General features: G+C 39.8%; 1 protein-coding gene across 4 annotated transcripts; it reads right to left on the bottom strand.

Annotated features, from left to right (window-relative positions):
- Nucleotides 1-2,429: 2,429 nt before the first annotated feature.
- Nucleotides 2,430-26,930, bottom strand: LOC138964860 (cytoplasmic dynein 1 light intermediate chain 2-like). 4 transcript variants are annotated; one of them, XM_070336925.1, is made up of 13 exons: nt 26,845-26,930; nt 23,239-23,312; nt 22,124-22,240; nt 20,164-20,394; nt 18,556-18,746; nt 18,051-18,144; nt 17,358-17,493; nt 16,898-17,009; nt 16,375-16,482; nt 15,454-15,558; nt 13,057-13,159; nt 12,316-12,342; nt 2,430-9,308 (listed from the first exon to the last, which is right to left on the bottom strand). In XM_070336925.1, the coding sequence occupies exons 1-13, from the start codon at nt 26,922-26,924 to the stop codon at nt 9,205-9,207; spliced, it is 1,482 nt and encodes a 493-aa protein (XP_070193026.1). In that variant the 5' UTR covers nt 26,925-26,930; the 3' UTR covers nt 2,430-9,204. The 4 variants fall into 4 exon arrangements, with proteins under 4 accessions (XP_070193026.1, XP_070193034.1, XP_070193041.1 ...); XM_070336933.1 differs by having other exon boundaries at nt 15,469-15,558; XM_070336940.1 differs by lacking the exon at nt 12,316-12,342.
- Between the last annotated feature and the right edge of the window lie 143 nt (nt 26,931-27,073).

The raw sequence follows: 27,073 nt of genomic DNA, 5'->3' as shown, positions 1-27,073 counted from the left end.
GGCCACTGAAAAGGGGGATTCGGCCACTGAAAGGGAGATTCGGCCACTGTAAGCATGTGACATGCACCACTGATCTCAGTGTTAACGGCTGGCCCCAGACTGATTTTGCAGATTCAGGTCCGATCGTCGACATAATTATTGGAGTGCATGGAACTTTGCAATTGATAATGTTTGCTGCGTTGTGATGAGTGAGAGTCGGAGAGACAGAGAGAGAGAGAGAGAGAGACTCTGAGAGAGAGAGAGAGAGAGAGAGAGAGAGAGAGAGAGAGAGAGAGAGAGAGAAACACTGGGCAGACTCAGTGACTAGACAGACTAGACAGACAGATGGTCATCCAGACAGACAGACAGAGCAAAGAAGAAGTAGTACTGTACCAAGAAAACGCCCACAGACGTTTTTCTCCGGCATCTGGTACATTGTGCCCACCAAAGGTCAGGTACCAAAATGGACAAAACCGAACAACGTGGGAAAAGCCTGGAGCTGAGTTTCACGAAGGGACTAATGTACCCCTCTCTACGCACCCATCTTTCACGACTGAAGACATAACGACAAGGCGTGTATATATATATACAGTATACATGCTGAAACTCCCCCATACCTGGAGAACTGGCTAGCACTGAATCAGTGGAAGGGTGAAAATAGACACGTGCAGATAATGTTAGCTTTGCTTTGCACGGGACGTGGCGGTGCAGCCCAAACACTGATTAACTTTTGACCCTGCTCGCGTAAGACTGGATGTTTTTCTTTCATTTTGCATAATTACTTTTGCTTCAATGGTTCGCGTTTCACTTTCTATTATGGATAGCGCTGTGAATATTCAGGTCGTGTGAAAGCTAGTGCGAATATTTGTGTGCTCCCCATCTCTCCCCTTCTAAGTCTGCCTGAGCTCAAGAGCGAGTAAGCAAGGCTGATAGGGTCTATGTCGACCAAAAGAGTGGGATTCCCTGTAGGTGGAGTTCCTGGAGGGGGATTCCCCACAGGGTGCAGTTTTTCAATAAAACTTGCAAACCATACTCGAATTTCTAAGAAATATCAAAAAAGATTGAAAAACATCAAATTCTACTGATGTCGCCAAGCATCACGTGACTTTCAGCGATATCAGCGACACGCTACAGGAACTAAATCCTGTGGTATTCCCTGTATACAGGGAATCCCTCTCCAGGAACTCCACCTACAGGGAATCCCACTCTTTTGGTCGACATAGACCCTATCTGCGTAAGCAAGCGTGAGAGGGGTGAGAAAGTGAGTGGGTATTTTGTCTATGCACTCTACCTTTTGGAAGAATGAGTAATTCATCTATGTCTCTGATATAGCAAACTGAGTGCGAGAGGCACAAAGCTGATGTATGTCTAATGTATACAAAAGAGGGCACAGGAGAAACAAAGAAAGCTTCGAATGAGAGACCCTTGCACTATGAGTATTTAAGTGGGAAAATATGTCATCAACATGCACATGCAGACAAGTGCAAATATATCAGATATTAAAAATGAAAAGAAGGGCAAAGCCCATACGACTCACATGCTTGACCTTGACCTTTACATGACCTTGACCATCAGAGTCAAGGTCAAATAACTAAACTTAGCAATGACATCATACACTAAGAACTGCTTTACACATTTTTCCTACCAAAATACATGTGACCTTGACCCAAGGTCAAGGTCATCCAAGGTCATGCAACACAAAGCTGTTAATTCAAGACATAGGAAGTACAATGGTGCTTATTGGCTCTTTCTACCATGAGATATGGTCACTTTTAGTGGTTCACTACCTTATTTTGGTCACATTTCATAAGGGTCAAAGTGACCTTGACCTTGATCATATGTGACCAAATGTGTCTCATGATGAAAGCATAACATGTGCCCCACCTAATTTTTAAGTTTGAAACAGTTATCTTCCATAGTTAAGGGTCAAGGTCACTTCAAAATATGTATACAATCCAACTTTGAAGAGCTCCTGTGACCTTGACCTTGAAGCAAGGTAAACCAAACTGGTATCAAAAGATGGGGCTTACTTTGCCCTATATATCATATATAGGTGAGGTATTCAATCTCAAAAACTTCAGAGAAAATGGGAACAATGGGAAAAATAGCTGTTTTTTAGCCAACATTTATGGCCCCTGCGACCTTGACCTTGAAGCAAGGTCAAGATGCTATGTATGTTTTTTGGGGCCTTGTCATCATACACCATCTTGCCAAATTTGGTACTGATAGACTGAATAGAGTCCAAGAAATATCCAACGGCCGGCCGGCCGGCCGGCCGGACGGACGACTCGGGTGAGTACATAGACTCACTTTTGCTTCGCATGTGAGTCAAAAAAGGAAATGAACCAAATTCAGCATGCTGCGTTATTATGCAACAGAGAAAACAATGAACACACACACACACACACACACAGAGAATATCCACCACGACATACAACACAACTCCTGACTTGTAATGGTTTAAAGACTTTATTGCAACAACCCTTACATGATCTGCAGACATAGTCTTGCTCAGTTGTGGTGTAACTGAGTCGGCTGTTTTATTTGTAGCACGACTCTCTCTGGTCTTGAATAACATGTCAGACATCATGTTCAGATGCATGCAGCAGGCAAGAAAGAAAACCCAGAACTTCACACATGAAAACACAATGGCACAACGACGAATGAAATTAGGATTTTCATCGTCTCGTGACCACAGTCATGTGATGCTTGACCCCTAACTAATCAGGAAAAAGACCAAAAAAATCAATATTTGTACTTTAAATCTCCCAACAACAAACGCACGCACTTAACATTCATCCTCCCTCTCAGTCTTACACATACACTCACCATGGAGCCGTCAGCATTAGTTTTCTTCGTAGAGTTTCTGTATAATGTACAGTTGCAAAAATCACACACAAGACAAGGAGAATGCAGGCGGAAGTACTCGTAGTGGTTTACAATTGGACTGTTATTCCTCCATAAAAAACGACAACGCAGGGACAGTTTCGCTTGAAAGACTGTTCAAGGTTTCCTGGAGGCGAAAACTTACAGGTCGTGCATTCAACGAATCAAACTGTGCTCATGAAAGAAAATGAAAATGTGGATGAACCTCTGCAGTTCAAATCTCTTATCTTGTTGGCCTTTCAAGTACAAAGTTCTTGTCGTTATTGGTCTGGAAACGTAATTGCTCAAATTTCAAATTTAATGTATTTCGTTACCGCCTTCAGTTAATGAAAATGACACGAGTCTATAATTAACTGTATTTTGTATTAAATGAATTATTTTTGAGTAGACCCTGCTATCTTAAAACAAAAAGAATACACAGCAGAATCTAGTCTTGGTATTTTCTTCATGAATATTTCATCAACTGACTTCAGGATGGTATGGAGAATTAAGGAATGATCTCACAGAATATGTTCAACACACACAATACTAATGGTATCTTAAGCTCAGAATTTGAACTTGAGATAAACCGAGAGGATCACCCTTATTGACCCAGCCATCAGAGCTCAGCTTTCCGCACTATTTTGTCTTTTATCTGACACTCTATACATATGCATGTAATTTGCTTTCCTTTTAGGATGCACAGTAAACAATCATGCGTTCCAGCACCCACTTTATGGATGAAAAATATTATCAGCCCATGCGCTCAAAGGGCATCTCAAGGAATCAAAAAATTAAGACTTAAATTACAAGATGAATACTCCACAAAGCAAACAAGAAACTGTCCTCTTTTTTTTTTAACCGTTTTGCTCCCCCCCCCCCCCCCCTTTTTCTTTTAAACACAAACAAGAAACACAAATCCTAGCATCTAAGTAAGAAGGACAGACAAAAATATAAACTTATCAGTCTCTTGGCCAAGTAGCGCTTTCTTTCTAGAACAGTGACAAAATGTATGTTGCTGAGGCCTTGGCACAGATGAATGCATATAATGTACACCTAGGCAGCACACAAATGGATATGCAAATGGGGAAAACACGAAATTGCTTCACTTTGGGATACAGCACAGGTAGAACATCATGGTGATTTCAACTTCAAGAAGAAAGAAAAATTAACATTTATCGAACACTTCACAGATACTTCAATGGGAAAAAAAGGTTGGTTTTCATTTCTCCCTGGTATGATAAGTTGCACATGTCAAAATCTTGAAGTAAAAGCAAGACTCATCACAAAAAAGAACACAAAAAGTTTTGCTGGAGGACTTTAAACAAAATTGCTATACTGACTGCGGCAGCCACAGCTTGATTAAAGTCAACTGAAAATATTGACACATTTAGACACAATGTGTACCCGACTGTTAATATCATATGCAGAGACAAAATCAGTCAGACACCACTTGAATGTTTACCACCAGTGAAACATGTACACGAAACACTTTTTTTTTTTAAACTGATCCACAAAACAAGACGCATGTAGTTTCCTTTTTGTCTCATCTTTCAAGTTTGTTCTTTTGTCTTGCAAATTCCTTCTCAAGTTGTTTGCATGTTATTTTTTTCAATGATATCAAAGCAATGTTAGTAAGAGTACAGACTGACTCATCCTCCCTGTCTACTTTGTTGTAAGATCCACACACCAGATAACACTCTGCACACAATCTCAAACCTCTAACAAAGAAACGCACATTTTAATATTGAGGACACAAAAATAGTTGTTGCTTTATACCGTAATGAACGATTCGTTCTTTTCTTTATTTGGTGTTTAACGTCGTTTTCAACCACGAAGGTTATATCGCGACGGGGAAAGGGGGGGGGGAGGGGGAGATTGGATAGAGCCACTTGTTAATTGTTTCTTGTTCACAAAAGCACTAATCAAAAAATTGCTCCAGGGGCTTGCAACGTAGTACAATATATGACCTTACTGGGAGAATGCAAGTTTCCAGTACAAAGGACTTAACATTTCTTACATACTGCTTGACTAAAATCTTTACAAACATTGACTATATTCTATACAAGAAACACTTAACAAGGGTAAAAGGAGAAACAGAATCCGTTAGTCGCCTCTTACGACATGCTGGGGAGCATCGGGTAAATTCTTCCCCCAAACCCGCGGGGGGTGTAATGAACGATAATGTCAATGAAAATGTCATGGCAAAAAAAGGAAAAGGGCTGGGGTGAAGTTCAACCGAAACAAATACATTTTATTTTCATGCTTCTTTCACACTTTTCTGTCAAAAGGCCTAAAGCCCATCACATACGTCTGTCCCATAACATGTACTATGTATAGGTTACATCCCTGCTGATGTGATAGCTCTTATGCATATTATCCATGTCCAGACAGTAGGTACAAATCTGAAAGTCGTCATTTAGGCAGAGCATTGATATTTTTACTCACTTTCGAGACAGTCTGTAAAACCCTGCAAGTCATCATTTAGGCAAAGCATTCATATTTTTACACACTTTCGGGACATGCATTATGTTGTACAACCCGTCAGCAGGAATGAAACCGTTCTATCCAATGAGCAAAAGAGGGTTTTGTGCAGTAAAGGATTGATAAAACAAAAGTCTGAGTCACAGACAACAATTTTCTCTGGCAGTATGGATGGAGTATTTCATGCACACATTTACACTGCTAAAGAGGTTTATCTGTCCCAAATCTTGGCAAAACAGAACACACTCTCTAGTGTGCATGTATTTTTTTAGTGCAGTTTATACAACATATTTGCACACTAGAATTACAGAGACTAAGACGCAGCTCATGGAATAACTTGTGGTAAGTTTCTGTCCCAAAACCAGTTAGTTATGTAATCTACTGTACTTTCGGAGCCGTTACTATGCTGGCTTCTTTTAGTTTCATGGGTTTTTTTATACTGGGAATTTAGTTTTTCACCCATCTCCATGATCAGTAAATTCTAATCAGATCATTCTACAACAGAAATGTTCTACAGTTTAACAGTCAAAAGAGGGAAACAGTATACTTTTTCACTTATATCTGCAAAATGCATTTTTGATAAAAGAGTCATACAAAATTATGTAAATAGTTTTGAGTATTTTAACAAACAAAGCAACACTAAAAGTAAGAAGAGGTGGAAACTACAGAAGATCATTGTTATGAGATAGGAAAGCGAGACTGTTGGTAATCCTCATTCAGGGTTATGTAAGTTTCATAACTATGCAGCAACTCTCTTTAGATGATACACAAGTTGTATAGCTCTTCCCTTCCAAAAATATGAAATATGAAGTTTAATCAAGAATTTTACGTCATTGGTCATTGTTTACTTACATTCTCATTCATTTCACTGAAGAAGGGCGTGGCCCGAAAGTCTTTGGAACTTGGTGTTTACTGTGTTTTTTTCTAATTAATCTTCCAAAAATATGTTTGAGAAAAAAGGGTAGGATGGGTGCTGGCTTCAGGGGCAATGGGGATTTTCAGTTATCACATGAAAGAGAGAATAACCCTAAAATACTAATGACCATGGGATAGAATAACATTCTGAAGATAGTCACTTCTAAAGCTAGGGCACTTTAAATGGCAACAGAAACGTGAAGGACAACAGACCCCAGGGATACATAATTTACTTATGTCAAATGACTTCAAGGAATTATTAATCAAAGAATAATGAAATTTGTGCAACACATTTTTGCATGGCCAATTCATATCTCCTGTTTCATTGGACAAATCATTGAAATGAGAGCGAAGCATCTGCGAAAACAATTTTAAACAAGTACATTCTTCGCGCAGATACTAGAAAAAATTCATCATACAAGTGCGACAAACGTAAGCAGCCGACCGCTCAAGCAATCTATAAAACTGAAAAACTGTACATTATGCTATAGTTACAGTAATCTACATCACCAGTCTCGCTTTCATACTTATTCAAGCTGAACAAGTTGGAACATGCACATATAAATTAATATATAACAGTTGAATTGCCTACACGAACGAGTCTGGACGAGCAAAATCCAAACGCCTCTTTCTCTCTCCCTCCCTCCCAAGACGTGTAAGTATGTTTATCACAGTGTACCTGAATCCAAACTCAACAAGACTGTCCAGCCAGTCTACTTTTCTCCTGCTGAACTCCGGCCAAATTTTCTTACTAACTTAAGTGCAAGCAGGGCATTCAGCCTTAACATTTAATTTGGGTCAGGTGTGTTGAATGTTTGTTTTGCAATCTTCCTCTATCTGCTTCACTTTTACAAAGTAAAAACACATGACATAAACGAAATGAGTTTTCACAAATGCACAAACGAAGTGTTAGGCTGTTTTTTTGTTATCACCATTTATTCTTCCTTTATCTCCAACTTTACACAATTTGCAACCTGCTAAGACGTTAAGGCTTTTTTTCAATCAATAATTGTTTTATCTCCTTTACTCATACAAATAATGAAGAGGTTTATTTTCAAACACAGTCTGCCTTCCAAGACTTTTACTACTATGAATTCAAGCAAATATACTGCAACACATCTGGCAACAGGTATGACTATATTCCACACCTACACGTCCATCTTCAGTAAAAGCAAACGCCAGTCAAACATTGAACATCTGCAAGCCATTGCGTACAAGTTCTGCTTGGTTGAATCTATAAAAAAAATCCATTCGTTTAGGTGCAGGACTGACAGCTGTTGCGATTTGACAGTCGATGACAGGAGGTGTAGTAACTTTGTGTGACTCACTACGCTGCACTACTTGCTCCTTCCACCCTCTTTCCCTTCATCTCGCTGCAATCCGACTGTGCTGGGACATCTCTTTGCATAACAATAACACTGCATGCATAAGATTACAAAATCTGCCTTTCAGCAACCACCTACGTCAGTGCATGTATTTCTTATTTCGCTCTGGAACTTGCCTATACATACGCTCATCTCGGCTACATTCAATTTTCTACCTCGCCATGTCAGTCTGAATAGTTAATTCTGAAATACGTTCATGCGTGCATGTTAAATCCCCATAAGTACAAACAAAAGCACCTTTTGTTAGAAAAAAACAATACCCTTTCACAAAACAAAACATAACAAAAAATAAGCATCACACAACGATGGCTATCGGACGTAACAAATCATAACAAAAACTACAGTAATGCCAAGGGGAAAAGACTTGGTGAAATGCATCTTCATGGCAAACCAAACGGCAAATAAGCTTCATTACATCATACATATATTCATATCATATATACGCACACCGTCTTTCATTTAAGTTACTTTATAATTTCTGTACAATGAATTTATGACAGGATAATTTGTCAATGAAAAGGCAAGCACAATTCAACAACACATCAGTTAAAAAAGCTGACTTGACAAACGAAAAACGTAGAGGCAGCAACTACGCCGCTGTGGTGCATGGTCGACAACACAGGAACGCCATCACGGAAAGTAATCAAGAGATGGTAATTCAACAGAAAGTCTGGAAGTCAGTCTATCACTTCTTGAAAAGGAAGCATCTACTGCAGTTCTTGCCCGCATTCGTTGGAGTAGGTCATTTCACCCGAACAGACATTCTCCCCAGGTGACTGTGAAGGCCTCAGATCTCAACACTGGCACTTCACAAACATTCCTTGCTTTTTCTATTGCTCTGCTAACCCGGTGCCTAAACCATGGGCAAGACACTACCACCACATTACTCCTACTCTCGTAACTCTTGACAGCTCTGTTAATTCTTTAAAGGCAGCGTAACAAAACAAAAAAGGAAAAGAAGCAACGAAAGAAAACAACAAGTCAACAGCTTGAACACTTGAATTCAATCATGATCTTGTTCGCTACTCTGGTTGACCTGAGTTCAGAAGATGGTCCAGATGGCAAAAGCTTTATCTATAGCAAGGGAGGCAGGCGAGGGGTGGTTTGAAGGGAAAGGAAAGAAGGGTGGAGAGGTCGGGGGGAGGGAGGAAGATGGGATTAGCAAGCTGCAGAGTGGGGAGGGGCAGCGTGGTTGAGGTGCAACACGAATGGATTGATTGTGATCTGAGGACCGGCCATCAGTTGAGAGGAAAACACAGCAGCAGTCTTGGAGTTTCTTCAGTCTTGAACCTACAAGTTTCTTTACAAGGGCCAAAAATAGTCTCTCTCTCTCTCTTTCCTACTACTCTCAACCACAAGCATGCAGAGCTGTCCAGGACATCATCTGTGGGATGACATCAGTACCCGCATGTTCAGCCAGTCTGCAATGACGATGACAGTGCAAAGAATGGCAGTGATGACTGCAATGATGAAAGCCACGAAACGATGAAGTGAAGACTGGCACAGGGCTGGATGAGTGTCGAGCAATATTGTTCTGGCCCGGTGCAGAGCTAGTGCACAGGCGGCTCATCACATCTCAGGATCCAGACGCCCCTGTGTCATTGGAGTTGGCCTCTGGAACCTTCTTGCCGCGCAGTCTCTCCAGTTCTGCCGCAGCGTCCCTTGTCACCGACGCCTTGTCTGCAACACACAGTTGACCCAAATGTTAAGTCTAACCTGCCCAGTGCCATACAACTCGCACAATTAGTATTCACTCTTGAATGACAGGGTGGTGCAGTAGTTCCTCTTGTCACAGCAGTTGTCTGCCAGCCTTGTACACTAAGCAGTAAGCTATTCAAAGCTCAAATGTACAATGACTGCCATGACACCCTGGGGTTTCAGAAAGCTGATTGCGATAAGGTCTGACTGATGTTGTCTCCTGGTATGCTCTTGCAAACCTTTCATTTCACATAGCTTTTTGTGCGTGGACTTCTACCAAATTTGTAGGGCTTTGCCTCCCAAGGTAATTTGAGTGTTTCATACATGTTATTACATTAGTAATGATTCCTACCTGAATGTTACTGACTGTGTTTAGCTCTGCAATTGCTGACAATTCTACAATAATATCAATTCATAAAAACTTATTTGTTTGTTTGTATCGAGATCGATGTGCATGCTTTGGGACCGCATACTTTCGTTTGACCTCAGTGTGTTTTAATTTGCAAACCCTTAACCCACGAGTAGTTACAGGGCTTCATTAAACAAGCAAGACAACTATCTGTGGGTAAATAATTGAATAGAAAACGGCTTACCATAATCGTTTAAGGAAAGAATAACATTACTTTTTGGGTGGCATCAATCAAAATGCCCATGTCATTCCTGATCATTGACGGACCCGGACATAAAGCAATCCTCCATATTACGACCGAATTTCGGTTACATTTTCAAAGTCGTTATACATAGGTACCACTGTACTGAAAATTACTAAAAATTCACATTGCTGGCAAGAACCCACAAAATGTATCAATTTTTCAAAACACAGTTTGAAAATCAATGAACAAGAACTCAGGAAACTGCAATCAGTTTCTGTTTTTCTAACAACACCCTGCCCCCCTCCCCCCTAAGAAGAAACAAGTCGCGTAAGGCGAAAATACAACATTTAGTCAAGTAGCTGTCGAACTCACAGAATGAAACTGAACGCAATGCAACGCAGCAAGACCGTATACTCGTAGCATCGTCAGTCCACCGCTCACGGCATAGGCAGTGAAATTGACAAGAAGAGCGGGGTAGTAGTTGCGCTGGGAAGGATAGCACGCTTTTCTGTACCTCTCTTCGTTTTAACTTTCTGAGCGTGTTTTTAATCCAAACATATCATATCTATATGTTTTTGGAATCAGGAACCGACAAGGAATAAGATGAAAGTGTTTTTAAATTGATTTGGAAAATTTAATTTTGATAATAATTTTTATATATTTAATTTTCAGAGCTTGTTTTTAATCCGAATATAACATATGTATATGTTTTTGGAATCAGCAAATGATGGAGAATAAGATAAACGTAAATTTGGATCGTTTTATAAAAAACATATTTTTTTTACAATTTTCAGATTTTTAATGACCAAAGTCATTAATTAATTTTTAAGCCACCACGCTGAAATGCAATACCGAAGTCCGGGCTTCGTCGAACATTACCCGACCAAAATTTCAACCAATTTGGTTGAAAAATGAGGGCGTGACAGTGCCGCCTCAACTTTCACGAAAAGCCGGATATGACGTCATCAAAGACATTTATCAAAAAAATGAAAAAAACGTTCGGGGATTTCATACCCAGGAGCTCTCATGTCAAATTTCATAAAGATCGGTCCAGTAGTTTAGTCTGAATCGCTCTACACACACACACACACACACACACGCACATACACCACGACCCTCGTCTCGATTCCCCCCTCTACGTTAAAACATTTAGTCAAAACTTGACTAAATGTAAAAACAAGTCGCGTAAGGCAAAATTACTACATTTAGTCAAGCTGTGGAACTCACAGAATGAAACTGAACGTAGTCCGCCGCTAGTGCAAAAGGCAGTGAAAGTGACGAGCCTGTTTGGCGCGGTAGCGATTGCGCTGTGCTTCATAGCACGCTTTACTGTACCTCTCTTCGTTTTAACTTTCTGAGCGTGTTTTTAATCCAAATATATCATATCTATATGTTTTTGGAATCAGGAACCGACAAGAAATAAGATGAAATAATTTTTAAAACGATTTCGGAAATTTAATTTTGATCATAATTTTTATATTTTTAATTTTCAGAGCTTGTTTTTAATCCAAATATAACATATGTATATGTTTTTGGAATCAGAAAATGACGCAGAATAAGATGAAATTGTTTTTGGATCGTTTAATAAAAAAATAATTTTAATTACAAGTTTCCGATTTTTAATGACCAAACTCACTCATTAGTTTTTAAGCCCCCAAGCTGAAATGCAATACCAAACCCCGGCCTTCATCGAAGATTGCTTGGCCAAAATTGCAATCAATTTAATTGAAAAATGAGGGTGTGACAGTGCCGCCTCAACTTTTACAAAAAGCCGGATATGACGTCATCAAAGGTATTTATCGAAAAAATAAGTCCGGGGATTTCATACCCAGGAACTCTCATGTCAAATTTCATAAAGATCAGCCCAGTAGTTTAGTCTGAATCGCTCTACACACACACACAGACAGACAGACAGACAAACAGACAGACAGACAGACAGACAGACAGACACACACACACATACACCACGACCCTCATCTCGATTCCCCCCTCTATGTTAAAACACCAGCAAAAACCAATGCATATTACTTTTTGAGCTATGTAATACATATCCAAAGGTAGTGAATATTTAGATCCTCCGCACTGTTGCAGTAAAAGAATTCTTGAATTGTTCAACTTCAAACGAACGAACGCAACTGAATAACAATAATATATGATGAGCAAAACAACCGGCCATGTAGGCATGAATAAAAACCCACGCAACAATTTCAATCACAGGCAGTTCCCAAAAGAACTGTTTCATATATAAATCTGTGCTTTTACATGTAATGACATTAACAATTCTGAACCATGGAAATCCATCTTAGTATTATGACTTTGAATTAAAGTTTTCAAAATCTGAGTGAACGAACAAGCAACAATCAAAGAAAACAACAAATTTCAACAATTTGAAGTACCTGACAGTGTTCTTCTCAGCGATAATGCTGCAAGCAATTCAGTCCAAAACAAAGCAATACTGTGACAAATTCTTATTCCTAGTATGGTAACTAATCAGTAAGCTAACTGCTTTCTTTACTTGTAACTGTCAAAGATATGGTAGATTTTTCATCTTTTAGGGCTTGAATTTTTATACTATTAGCTCAGCTTTTCTTTGAGCTTCTCTTGATGCATGTTCGAGAATATAAGAATTACAAAACTCTGCGTGAAAATGTTAGCACCACCATTATCACTGGATCATCATCGCTCTTCCTCGCTTACTTTATTTCTTACTTTACTCTTACTTTGCACGTTATTATCACACTGATAGAAAGTTTTGCTTGCTTCCTTCCCATCAAAAGCTAGCAGCAACAAGAGTAACGCTACACAGGTGAGTGGGACTGTAACTTATCAGCCACCAAGGGATCTGGCAAATGACAGGTCTTTTACGAGACATGACAGTGACAAGGAAGTGTGAAATAGATCCCATTCTGTTGACCCGTATTCATCTCAGCCCGTTACCAGAAGATCACAAGCTCAGAGCTGCCTTCTGTCCCCTAAAGACTTAACATTTATCCATTTGCTGGAAGTCTGTTCACATGCACCTCTGTCTTGTGCTTTACAGTTACACTCATTGTCTATGTGAATATGCATGTGTGTGTTGTGTGAGCGCGCGTGTGTGTGTGTGTGTGTGCAGATGACTCCAAGCACTGATGACCTACCTTTTCCTGCTACAGCAGCTCCAGTCTTTTTGTTCAGCAGACTGTTGAAGAAGTTGGCCAGCATGCCCTCTGTGGCCTGACCCGGTGGTCCTGCTTTGCCGTCCTGTGTACACATCAACGCAACATGTGGGCCTTAGTCATGGGTCAAAACTGTCACCCCTTTTTCACTAGTTACACAACTTTACATCAAACCTGCTGGTTAGGCATACATTTTCTTTCTTCCACTTCTAGATCAGGGCTGTACAAATCTGAAAAAAATGCTATTCTTTCTTTTTTTTCGTCGTTGTCTCTCTCTTTGTGTCTCTCTCACTATGTTCTAAAGAGGCCCCCTTTCAGGCCTTATTTTTTTCAGATCTTTTGTTGATAGTTTCTGGAAATTTTACTTTATTCTAAGACTATTTTTTTTTAAGACCCGGTTTTCTCATACTGTATTTTTATAGTTCCACTGTACTGCACAAATCTGAAGGGAATTAAAGAATCATAATTTATATGATAGTTGACATCAAGGTCAAAACCTTATTTCCTGTACTGAACTCGTTTAAAAAAGGAAGCGTGACTGTGTGGCTGGACCGCTGACTGTTTCCATGTTCAGTGAAAACAATGCAACTTGCAGAAGTCTGTGCAGATTTACTTGAAGCTGACAGATATGACTTGGCTCACAAGCGCACACATATACACACAGACATTCTGCTGCATTACTTTTGTGATTTCTTCTCCAAGAACTTTTTTTTTTTTCAAAGCAGACCAGCTGATAGAATGAAAGAGAAAGCTTGACAACCGTGCATCAAGCAAAATAGTGTGCAGCTTTTACTTCGTGGCAAGGCGTACACCGAGTTGAAAGACTGAAGGCAAGTTGCTGCATAGTAACAGAGAGGTATGATATTCAGATAGAATAATTGTATGGAATATTATAGAAAGAAAAAAAGTATGAGCAAGAAAAATAAGACATGTTTTGAGACCTGTTTAGTACTTCGGTAGATGTGAAAGAGAGATCAGATATTTCAGAAAAAAGAAATGTATACACTTCTGGCTACAGTCATCCACAAACCTTGCTAGCTGTAGGTTACATTGAATGTTCTCTGCTAAACGTAAGGGTACAATTCAAATATGTGTTTTGGTAGAATATATGTACTCCGTATGGCACGTTCAAGAGTACAATAAAAATATGATCATGGTGCTAATTTTTGCACGAACTTACCTATAAAAAAAAAGGATCACTACTGTTAGACTCCCCTACACCCAAACGCTGACAATCATCTTTGGAAATACATGTATAACCAATATTGCTCATTATGATATTTAACAGTGCAACTACCAGAACGGTCACTACAATTCTACAAGGTGCGCCATCTTGGCTCCATCTACAATTAAAACCAGTGAACTGTGGCTGACTTCAGCATAACACAAATATTGAACTTTACTACTTTTTAAAATTGCACCTTCAATCAATCAATCAATATGAGGCTTATATCGCGCGTATTCCGTGGGTACAGTTCTAAGCGCAGGGATTTAAAAAAAAAAAAAGTTTTATGCAATTTATATCGCGCACATATTCAAGGCGCAGGGATTTATTTATGCCGTGTGAGATGGAATTTTTTTACACAATACATCACGCATTCACATCGGCCAGCAGATCGCAGCCATTTCGGCGCATATCCTACTTTTCACGGCCTATTATTCCAAGTCACACGGGTATTTTGGTGGACATTTTTATCTATGCCTATACAATTTTGCCAGGAAAGACCCTTTCGTCAATCGTGGGATCTTTAACGTGCACACCCCAATGTAGTGTACACGAAGGGACCTCGATTTTTCGTCTCATCCGAAAGACTAGCACTTGAACACACCACCAAGGTTAGGAAAGGGGGGAGAAAATTGCTAACGCCCTGACCCAGGGTCGAACTCGCAACCTCTCGCTTCCGAGCGCAAGTGCGTTACCACTCGGCCACATAAAACCCTAGGCACATAAAACCCCTCCAACTCTTATAGAATATTTAATTGTGTGCTAAGTAGCTTGGAAATGAATGACCACTGTAATGCTGTAAATTACTCAAATCATTTATGTTGCATTGATTTGTTCAAAATCCCTGACAGTTAAAACGAGCAAATTACTGACAAATACAAACAAAACCTTGATTCAATGCTAATAATGAGAACATTGATTTCTTCTTTTTTTTTTCTCAACACAACTCATTTCACTGTAAGCTTATAAACAATTCCCCATCCTGACATTACTGCTTCTCTATCAATCTTACCAAACACAGGAGAGATATAATGTCTTTCGGACCATAAAGAGGCCGTATCAACAATATCTGCTAAATCCTCTCGGATGGATGGCTAACAGTAGGTCTTAAGAGTTAGTGTTAGCAAGCAAAGAAGCAAGAGGTACATGCGTACATGGTCTGGGGGTACCTTTCCTCGCATCGGGGATGTCTGCGCACCGCCCGCCCTTTCGGGGGTGCGCGTGGTCTGAGGTCGAGAGGGACGAGGAGCGGCCGCTTCCTGCAATGATATTTTCTGTCAACAGTGTCCCGTTAGTCGTCATACAAAACTAAAGTGTTAGACTGAAGGCTTCCTCAAACCAAAAATATCATGTCTGAGAAGAAATCTAGTGCTCAAACAGAGAGACAAGAAGTGAAGAACAGGGAGAAAAAAAAAGAAAAGATTTCAACATCCCAGTCTTAGATTTGATTTAAATTGAAAACAACCTTTACCGTTCAGGATGGAAGTCTATTAATTAGAGTGGGTCAGTAAGGTTATTACTCAAAACCTGCTGAGAATAGTACCACAACATTAAATTTATAAAGACTTGTGACAATTTTCTCTTGAACACTTTGATCCTTGAGCGAAACAGGAAAATGTTCAATAAAAAAAACTGTGGGAGCCCAAAATCCTTATTCCATTTAGTGGTTCACACAGAACAGCTGCATGTAGGAAACTGCTTTTTCCGAGAAAGTCACACACAAGTGAATAATTCATGGATGAAACATCAGAAACTTTAAAATCTGGAAAAACATTGGCCTAAGAATTAAATGTCAAATACGTGTATTTTTTATGTTATTTCCCTTTCTTGGAGGTTTTAAAAAATCAGGAAATCTATCCGGAAGTAAGCGTTCACATACAAAAAAAAAAAAGATTTCCTGATAGGAAGTTTCATCCACGAGAGACCAAAGGTGGAGAAATGAAGGCACAATGAGATGTTGTTGATCCTACTTCCTGTTCTACAGATCTTTTTTGTAGTGCCCATTGAAGGACTAGATTAGAATGATATGATAGCATGACAATGAGAGGAAGGGGAGAGAAGGGTGGATGTGTTACCCCTGCAGGCCCTCCCCCAGCAGCAGCCTGTTTGGCCAGCACCGTCTGCAGCTTCGTCAGGAACATCTGCTCATCTTCTGCCACCACCTCCGCGTCACGCTGCACTGGCTGCAACACACAACTCACCGTGCTTCAAGTCTTCAACGCAACCCTTAATGATAATCTCTCTTGCCTATTATTTTGTTTTCTCTTTTATGTTTTTTTTTTACATGACTGTATCTTTACATGTGGTTTAGAGTAGTCCCTCTCCGGTTGAGGGCTGGTTTCAAAAAGCTTGCTTGTATGCTTATGCAAAGATTTATATCTCATCTCTCTCACACACACACAGCAACACACACAGACACATGAACACACACACACACACTCCTGACATTCTTTGTTCATGATGAAAAGCATATTGTAAGACTGAACAAATTCTCAACAAAAACAGTAATGCACTGGTACTTTCACTTTTAAAAAGTTACAGTCATCTAAAGCTCTCCTAGCACTACATAGGAACACTGATGTTCTTTTTCAGACTTACCTTTCGTAACACTGGTTTGACTATGACGTCTTCCAATGAGTCCTCTGGTTTGACTGAGGCCATGTTTTCGTACAATATGCTAATCTTTTTGTCGTTGTCCCATCCACATGGTCTGCAAGGCAGAAAAACTAGCATGCAATCATCACAAAAGTTCAAAGAGTCATTTAATGAAATTGTAAAGCGCCTGGAGCCAATTGATGGGACTCCCATAAAGGAAAACTTTATATTGTTATTATTCAGGAGTAGACTTTAAGTAAAGTAGAATTCTTTCATCAGCAAGACCCAGCATTTACCACATTTTATGCCATTTTAACCATCCACAGTCCATCCCTTTGTAAGAAATGCTCAGCACTAAATTTCCTCAACAACAGATGCAATCAAACATCTACCACACAACTTTTACCAACTGCACACTTATCTTAGTAAATGAACCACACACACAAATCTGTTGGAGACTTACACAAACACACTGTCTCTCTCGACAACGTAGGCTGACGCGGTAAAGGGGAAACCATATATCCTGTGGACTAGATAGCGGTACAGCAACTCGCAGTTTCGTTCGTCTTTCACCGATGTGTAGAACAAAGCAGCACCAACTCAGAACGGTTAAGGAATGGTAGCAGCTACTAAGTTTTTCAAAAACAACAAGACACATCCCACACCCCTTCCCTACTTCTCATCCTGTCACCTCTCCCTACCTTCCTTACTTATGGAAATACACACACTTTCATGTCCCTACCTTCCTTACTTGTGGAAATACACACACTTTCAAGTCCCTATCAGCAACTAAAGGCTATCAAAACAAGATTGATCCAATATAACTGAATGCAGGTTCTCAGGGGGAATTGAAAACCAGACTCTGTGAGTTAGCCTTTGAGTGGCCTATTTACATGACATGTGAAAGATCACCATGTAGATCTATACCCCATACCTCTCCACTTAAAGTTATATTTCCCTGGGGATAGTCTTTGTTCAAATCATTTCTGCTGAAAGTATAAATATCATAAACATGTACCTCAAACAAAAATGACCGTAGCCTCAGTGCTGAACTGTTAAAAACAGATCTGTTCAATTTTCTTGCTGGCACACTAAACATAACAGCAATATAGCACACATTTACCTCCCCTTTTACTCCAGAAACAGCAAAGGATACATTTCAAGCAGAACTTCCGCACAAATTGTTGAATAAAATCGAAGTGTTCATCCCTAAATTCATGTTCTTTTTCCAACACTGACATCGAGTCACACTGCAACAGAAAGAGATTGACCATCATTATTTTGACATACATACATCAAAGGAACAGCTGGGACTTCAGAAAAGACTACATTCTAAATTCTAAACTACCCGTATAGGCAGATACATTTAAGTGCAGATATTTGTGATGAAACCATTTATTGAAAAACCAGTTATAAGATCTGCACTCTGCCCCGTTTTAATTTTTTTTTATAACAGGTAGTAAGTATATCTAGGTTTTGTTGTATCAATCAATACTTACATTTTCTTCAATAAAACGTTAATCGAAAATTAACATAAGCCACTGAAAAAGGTTGAAAAGGCACATTTACCAACATCAAGTATCTACACTGAAAAACAAACTACATGGACACACATAACAAATCTCACAAAGCTCTGAAGTCTGCAAAATACACACACAAACCTTTGTTAGTACTACTACAATTGGAATTCCTAAATTCTGTACGAGGACATTTTCTCCTAGCGGCAGAACGACTTTTTCGTCATCTGAGGCCTGAGCAGCTGGATGCAACGGGTTGGTGTCAGTACGGGGCGGAGCAGGCGTACTGGACTGGCTCTCCTCTGGTTCCGTGTAGTCCTGGAAGAACCGTACCACTAAAACAGAAAGGGAACAGTTCTTTGTTGGCATCATTTAACACTGACTTGCAATTCCACAAAAAGAACATGGGTAACTTCCATGAATAAGACGATGTAAAGAGAGTATTGTAACAGTTCAATCTTTTAATCCAAATCCGTGGAAGTATTTTATTTTGAAAGAAAAGAAAAAAGCCTGCTAGTGCTATACGAATATAGTTTTCAAACAGAATAAAATCAACAATTCATGATTCTATTTTCCTGTGTCATCAGTCAAAAACATAGTATCACCTTAGAGTAGCTATGGCTGAGCTGTTCAGATGACTTCATTACTACCTGAATTTATTATTCTGAACAACTGAAATACGAACAACCCATATGCATTATAAAGAACAAGTATGGCACTCAGGTCATTGACAATACAGACACAATAATTACATGAATTACACTATACCCCATTCGACATGTTTCCCAAAGTCAGTACATTTGTTTGGCTTAATACCGCCCATCCCCAAACCCCATCATCTCATGTTACAAACTCAATAACTATCTTTGCCTTTACTCCCCCCCCCCCCCCCCCCCCCCCCACCTTCCGTCCTGTACCCACCCCCTTTCCTCTTGGAGTCTCCCAGTCCCAAGGCCAGCCAAAGTGCACTGCTGTGCACAATCAAACTGAGGCCAGGAAAAATCAATATCCATTACAGCCATATATCCGTCTGGCTCATTGAGCCAAGCTGTCAGTGTAACAGTGTCAGCCTTCTAAGAAGGGGAGACTACCAGAGGACAAAAGCTATGCCAACAGTTGCCTCCCTATAACAACAGTTGCCTCCCCTGATCTCACAGCCCTGGGCTTGATTGATTAATCGTCACCACACCTGTGCCAAGCCAACATGTATCCCTGCATCTTCTTTTCCTCATTACAATCACTGCTGCTGTCTGTCACAGCCACAGGCACTGAGGCAGGGATGATGACTTCATAATACACCTACACATGCTGCAACTTTTGCAAGACCAAAAATCAATCTGAATAAACTTGGCATAGCGCATCCACTGACACTGTTTGCTTGTTGTTTTTCTGTCGTTGCTTTTTTTGTACTATTGGCAAATGTAGCAGCTGTAGTAGTAGTAACACAGTACATTAGCAACAGCAGGAGTAGTGTACTCTGCACACAACCGCTTAATCTGTGAGTGTGATAAAGACAATAATCACTCAATGTTCCTAACTTCCAATTCAACTTGTTCCCCGCACTCAAAACAAATGAAACATGCTATAGGCATTTTCAACCACTTTCTTGATCAAGCAATCATAACTATTTGAATTTTTGAATTGTTAGAACGTCCACTGCAACTTCAGTTTGCATAATATTCAACACACACGCACACACACACACTGACAGAGCACCTGCCCTCTGCCAAAAACGACCATTCGGATACTCACAGCTCTGTTCAAACTCTCTCATCTTCTCAGGGGGTATGCGCAGCTTGTCTATATGCTCGCTGAGCACAGTGACCCATTTGTTGAGGCTTTCCGCGATGGACCAGGGCTGGGCAATGGAGGCTACCAGCAAAACCATTGTGTCCTCGAAATTCTCCTCCGTCAGAGCATACTTCAGGAGGCCAGTGTGAGACTGGTCACCATCCAACACCCAAACATTCAATCGCGCTTGCTCTGCAAAAAAAAAGATGGCGTAATATGTAACAGCATTTAACACAGGAAGAAAGCCGATGTATGTAATAAAATATTACTGGAACATCAATAAGTGGTGCTTTAACATCAAACTTCAATTCAAAGTTAAGATCAGCCAACCGATCTATATAGAGATCAAGTTTAACTTTTGACAATGCCACTGTTGTAAAATCTTCTAGTTCAGCAGCTCTCAGATTATTTATTCACTAATCATGTCTGAAGCATGCTAAAAACACAAGTAAAAGCACACTTGTGTCATACTCTAAAGGTAAACCTAGGTGTGCTGCAAGTTTGCGTCATTATTTTTTATGTTCCCAGTGTTTCTATTTTATCTTGCAATCTCTACCATCATTTTTATCAAATATTTCAGCTCAGCATGATGTGCATGTAATTGGAACAAGACACAGAAATGTAAAACTACGAGGACAAAAATCCAAAGGAAAAATGATGCAGAGAACATCAGTAGAAAATATCAAGCAAATTGCTTCTGCAAAATTGTACTTGCAAATGACAATTCATACGTGTCTTTATCAATATCACTTAACTTTTTGTTTGTTTATCAAATCAGCTGTTGCACTTGCACCTCACATAAATTATCCCAAGGCCCTTTCAATTGTCACCAAAGGTCATAAAGCTAGATGCAAGTCAAAACTACTACAACACTGCAAATCTAATAGCAATGACAGCATCAAGACATGGAGAAATAACCTCATGACATGGAGAAATAACCTAACAGCATACTAACTAATCTTCTCCAAAAATAAGGACAAAAGAACACTAGTTTTACTTTTATCCACTGATTCTTCAGCTGAAACCAATACAGTGGGAACCTCCTTTGATTTAAGACTACCTCCATTTTAAGACCCGATTCTCTAAGACGTTTTTAGGTTGTAAAAGGGGGGTGGGTTCCACTTTGGCTAGATTCTTCATATTGTCTGCATTTTCAGATTTAGAGCCCTAAAATTTGGAGCACTCTAAAAGGGTTATGGAAGCTCAAATCACCTCAGTATACTATACCAAATCTACAAGTACAATGGAAAGTAACACTAACAGTTAAGTTTGCCATTCATTCCCTCAATGAGAAGCATGAACAATACATTGTTAATTAAAGCTCTATTTTTGTTTGTTGAAGATGCGCACACAACAAATTGTTTATGCGCATGTTTTTCTCATCAAGTTCCATTCTTGGCCCTCTGATTAGTTGTGCACAAAGTAATTCCCATTAGTTCAACTGAAAATTACGCTGTACTCAAAAACCAAGTGGGCACATCAAAACTGCGTCCTATCCAACTATTATCAGGTTGACCAACAGGAAAGATTTTGGGCAGGAAGTAGCTTAACCACAGACTTCTGGTCCAAAACAATAAAAACACAAGCAGGATCGGAAGACAAAATTGAAATAAACAAAAAAATGATAAGGCCAAAAAAAAAAAATAGTCTGTTTACGGTAACCCGACCGACCCTATTTTTTTCGCGCGACCCTAGACTTTATTTTTGGCATTTGGGGAGAAAAAAAAAAAAATCCTTTGTTTTTTTTTGTGCAAAATAACGTAAAAATATGGTTTTTTTGAAAAAAAAAAAAATGAAAAAAAAAATCCCGACCTACCGACCCTATTTTTTTGGGCCTATGTTACCGTAAACAGACCTATTTTTTTTTTGGCCTAATAAACCAAGCACACAAAGTATGTCCCTAGCTGAAAGTGAAACTCACCATCTCTGTATTCATCACGGACATCAATGTAATAGTACTCCAGGCCTGCTCCTTTCTTTGGGTCTTCCACACCCTGCAGCTTTGCAATCAGGGTAGTCTTGCCACATTCATTATCCCCTGCAGTAACAGAAATATAATATAATGATATAACCGTTGAAAATGTGTGCGTTCAGTGCTTAAAAAGCATCAGGGTAGTATCAATGAACAACAATTCACAGAATTCTCAAAAAAAAATCAGTGTCTGCTCCTGTTGCGAAGTAAACACTTTGACAATAATCACAATGCATACTATATTGATCCAAGTTAAAAGCAAGGGACGTAACATACTTTCTTTATCTAAACAACGAAGTGACTGTGGTAAGATGAACAAAGTTAATATACTTTCTTTATATTAAAATATGTCACAACATGCAGCTAGCTGGAAAGGAATGTCAAAAGCATTCAGATGCTATAATGTTCAGTCTTCATGTGCCATACTGATACTGATACTGTCACATGCAGATACATATGGCAGCTAAACTGACACAAAAAGTCTCTTATTTTCATTTATTTTATTTTTATTTATTTATTTAATTTATTTTATTTACGAGGATTTATATCGCGCACGTATCTCACCACACAAGGCGACTCAAGGCGCATGTTACCTATTAATGCCATGTGAGATGGAATTTTTTACACAATATGTCACGCATTCACATCGGCCAGTAGATCGACTGCCTATAGGCGCTGCATCCACCTTTCACGGCCTATTATTCCAGGTCATACGGGTATTTTGGTGGACATTTTTATCTACACCTATACAATTTTGCCAGGAAAGACCCTTTTGTCAATCGTGGGATCTTTAACGTGCATACCCCAATGTAGTGTACACGAAGGGACCTCGCTTTATCGTCTCATCCGAAAGACTAGTCCCTATTACTATTAGTCTCAAGCTTCATTGAATAAAATCATGACAAAGATAATGTACCCAATCCAGTAACTTATAAAGTTAAAAGTTAAAATGGAACATACTGCCCACTCATGACATTGTGCATGTTTCTGTCACCATCAGCATATGACAATGACATATCTGCTAGTCTTTACAGTCTTATTAACTACAAAATGACAGAACTTACCCAACACCAGAAGAGATCTTGTGGTTGATAATTTGGATCCTGAACTGGATTGCACTTCACCCAAGATACTGGCCCTAGAAAGTGGAAAAAACAAACAAGCAAAGCACATTAATCAAAAGCATTTGAATGCACAGATAACAAGAATACAAAAAATAAAAAGGTAAAGAAGATAACAAATAAAGGAAGAAGAACAAATACAAAAAGGTGATGGAGAAGGAAGTGAAGTGTATTAGAAGTGACTCACTCACAGTGTATGCAATCCCAACACGACTTCACGTCCTGTCAAGGCCAGAAAGAAACCCTGGCACAGACAAGCTAAAACTTTCTGAACTTTAAAGTGTTTTTTCTAATCTTGATATATCTAGAGCTTGTTATTGTAATGTTAACTAAATCAAAGCCATGGTTGTTATTTCAATTTTCATGGAGCAATGAGTTGTATATTTTGCCTGTCACTGTGTCAGCAGTAACTATGTATGACATTAACCAGTAAACCAAAAGGTTACTCTCACGATTACCTGAATGAAATGGGAAACTGTTGGGGCTTGCTTTGATAGAAAATGCATGTACAATCATACACATGGGGTTGGGGGAAGGAACAAGGATACTTTAAGCTAATTCACAGTACACACCTATCCCGGAACAGGCACATGATAGGCGCGAGACAGGATGTTCACATAGACTCTAGATTTAGAGCTATCGCGGGTAAGAATATCGCATGCCGGGCCCTGTTTAGCACCTCATTTTATCGCAGAAAAACATGGCGGAAGCAAGCAGCAGGGGAGGTAACTGCTTAAATGAGGAAACAAAAGTTTTGATTCAAAATCAAATGCGGAGCAAGGACATAATTATTCAAATGGCAATTGAAGGGGTCGATCGGCTTACTCCAGATATTGACCGGTCGTTGAAGTTACGTCATAAGCTAAAAGAAGAGTGACGATTTTGACATGCATTAAGTGTGACGACGAAGCTTTCAGTTACAGGGTGCTAAATCGGGAAATTACCGTTTTGTCATTTTCTAATGCAACCGGATGCACAAAAGCAAACACTTGCACTCTGGTATCAGCCATATTGCATTCCTTAGAGTCTTATGACAAGGGCAGGGATGTTGCCACAAATTCATACCTATAGGACAAATGTCCTGAGCTCTTCGGTATTAATAGGACATTTGACTGCTTTCGCAAATTTTAATAGGACATCATAATTTCGTGCAAAACACAAAACATGTGCACACACACACATCAGTATATGCACCAACATTGTGAGCGTATGTTGTTTTATTACTTTAGTTTCAAACAGGACACACACGAAAAAGAAAGAAACAAACAAACTAAAAAACAACCAAAAACTTCAGCACTCTTACTTTGATTGGCACACAAACTGCATGATTTCCAGACTGAGCTTTTTCTTGACAGATTCGACAAAACAGGTTGCCTATGGTCTCTGTGCTGTCACAATCTATAACTACCACAGGCGGTAGCCATCGTTCACTGCATCAACACTATCAAATAAAAACTACTGTATTTTTTATTTTGATAATGTTGGTGCAGTGAACGATACCTACCGCCTGTGGTATGACCAACTACAGTAGTACTTGACAGGGTCAGCCATGAATAGTTAACCTTATTAAAAGACCATTTCTGCGAATTTCCTGCTGTACCAACATCATCTACAAGTGACGAAACTTTACTTTACGTGATTGTGGAGGTTTCAGCGGCGACACTATGATTGGCACTGTCATTATCCAGAATGTGTTCTTGGGCCTATGTAGCACACCATGCCGTTGAAACGCCAAACGTGTTCAGCTTTTGCTGTTCTTTGGAAGGCTTTAGTTTTTTTTCGGTGGCATAATCCAGTGCTGCGCTTCATCTCTAAACCTAAAACAATTTAAAGCAGACGCGAGCCTTGGTCAGTTGGAGTTGTCTCCCGTACTCTTAACGTTAGTGTGCAGTAGACAGGTGTACCCAAATACGGCTCATAAGCTTACCGCAAACGGTTAGGAAAACACAAGATCTGCACTGCACAACTTCAGTGCACCTGTGCGCAAAAGCGCTCGGTCGCTTTTTGAAGATTTCTATCTTGAAAGGAAACTTACCAAATAACGTGCTGTCCAAAGGAATGGAGTTCTCATTGGACAATGACCGCGCTCAGTTGAAAACGATAGGACATCTGACCGTCATGCTGCTATGTGAATCGGACATTTAAGCCTTTTAATCGGTCTATGTCCGATGTCTGACGCCTAACGACATCCCTGCAAGGGTCAGCACTGAGGTCAAGAGATATCATGTGAATGCACTGTCCTGCGCTAACTTTATTCCGCACCTGTCGCGTGCTTAGCGCGCTCTCTAATGTAAATTGCCTTAGAATCTGAGCCTAACTGTTGCATAATTAATCATTAAATGATTATTTTTCCACTTTGCCAACTTGCACTCAAACTAATCGCTTCTTTTCTTTTAACTTCTAATGCATAGAATGAAGGATGATTCAAAACCGAAACGCTGGAAGTGGAACCTTATAACATTTTGTCTATCAAAACAAATCTGGGCTCGAAGATTTCAACTGACCATTTCGGTCCCCCTGTTTCTTTCATGCGAGAATGGCTTGCGACTAGCCTCTCAGTCTTACTAAGCAAGACAGCTAGAGTGAATATGAAATCGTTTGATTGCTAGCTACACAAAAAATAAACACAATTCGTTGACATTACCAAAAGGGTCGTCTGCACTGGTCGGTAAACAGCCAATTGGATTGGCAGCAGTGCAGCGGCCATTTTTCCCAGCGTAGCTCGAACAGACATGCTAAACTTCTCTCGCCAAATCCTAGCGTTTATCACGGCAAGATTTGCCCAAGAAACGCTTCTTCCTCGCCCCACGCGTCAATTCTCGTGTCAAAGAAACAGGGGGCAAATCTTGCCCAAATGGCTAACTATTGCAGTACTAACTACTACGGTCTGCAAACATTTTGCATACCCTTGTTTGTGTGTGAATGTGTGCACGTGTGTTAGATGCAAAAGAGGGCAGGAGAGAGAGAGACAGAGAGAGACAGACAGACAGACAGACAGAGAAAGAGAGAAGATAGGATTGGGAGAGTCCTATGTAAAGGTTCCTGCACATGAGCAGGCAACCATAGTTCAGAACCAGCTGTTGAACCACAGAATACTTTATAATATCACAGCAATGAATCATCACGCAATCAGTGTGAATAAACATTAAACAATAAATTCAGTTTCAAGAGGTGAGCAACTAGCCAAACCAGTTGCATACACCAGTTGCAGACGAGACTAACAGTTTAATTGACTTGCATTAGTAGCAAGCTAACCAGCATTCCATTTCCAGTGCAAAGGCAAGAACACTGTTTCCATGAGACCCGAAGGACGATGTACAGATTGCTCGCATCAATAATATCTGGTGCTGTAATACAGTCAAACGGTTATCAAGCCATCAAGTATCTGAAGAATGCGAGTTCATTATTTTTCGCAGGCTTTAACTTTCCAAGGCTGCCTTATTTGCCCTTCGCTTAATTATTTCACATTTCGCAGCAAGCTATCGATCAAACTATGCGTATAAAGAAAGAGATCATGTACAAAACATCCACGAAAACATCTGCACGCACCATAGATTCTCTGCATCTCCGTCGTTGTTGCCGTCTGCTACCGGGGTACCCATCCTGTCGTCTTTTCCGATGGGCGCCATGTTGCTTCCAATGCCCCGTATTATAATGCTACTGCCCATGCGCAGACTGACTCTGCCGTAATGCATGTGGATATGATTCATCCGTGATGTCACACCTGTAAACATACTTCAAACAGGGCGTTATTTTTACAGTAACAAAAGGAAAATTG

This window comes from Littorina saxatilis, linkage group LG1, assembly GCF_037325665.1.
Source record: "Littorina saxatilis isolate snail1 linkage group LG1, US_GU_Lsax_2.0, whole genome shotgun sequence".
NCBI classification, from domain to species: domain Eukaryota; kingdom Metazoa; phylum Mollusca; class Gastropoda; order Littorinimorpha; family Littorinidae; genus Littorina; species Littorina saxatilis.
Note: the sequence above shows the minus strand (reverse complement) of the source record. Positions and strands in the feature narration are given on the sequence as shown.

What these genes read in the sequence shown, in the direction of transcription:
- LOC138964860 (XM_070336925.1), bottom strand. Translation starts at nt 26,924, where the DNA reads ATGGCGCCCATCGGAAAAGACGACAGGATGGGTACCCCGGTAGCAGAC. An exon ending in TTGTAGTAGTACTAACAAAG is followed by an intron (nt 18,145 to 18,555) that starts GTTTGTGTGTGT and finishes TTTCTGTTGCAG; the next exon opens with TGTGACTCGATGTCAGTGTT. An exon ending in GCGGAAGTTCTGCTTGAAAT is followed by an intron (nt 17,494 to 18,050) that starts GTATCCTTTGCT and finishes AACCGTTCTGAG; the next exon opens with TTGGTGCTGCTTTGTTCTAC.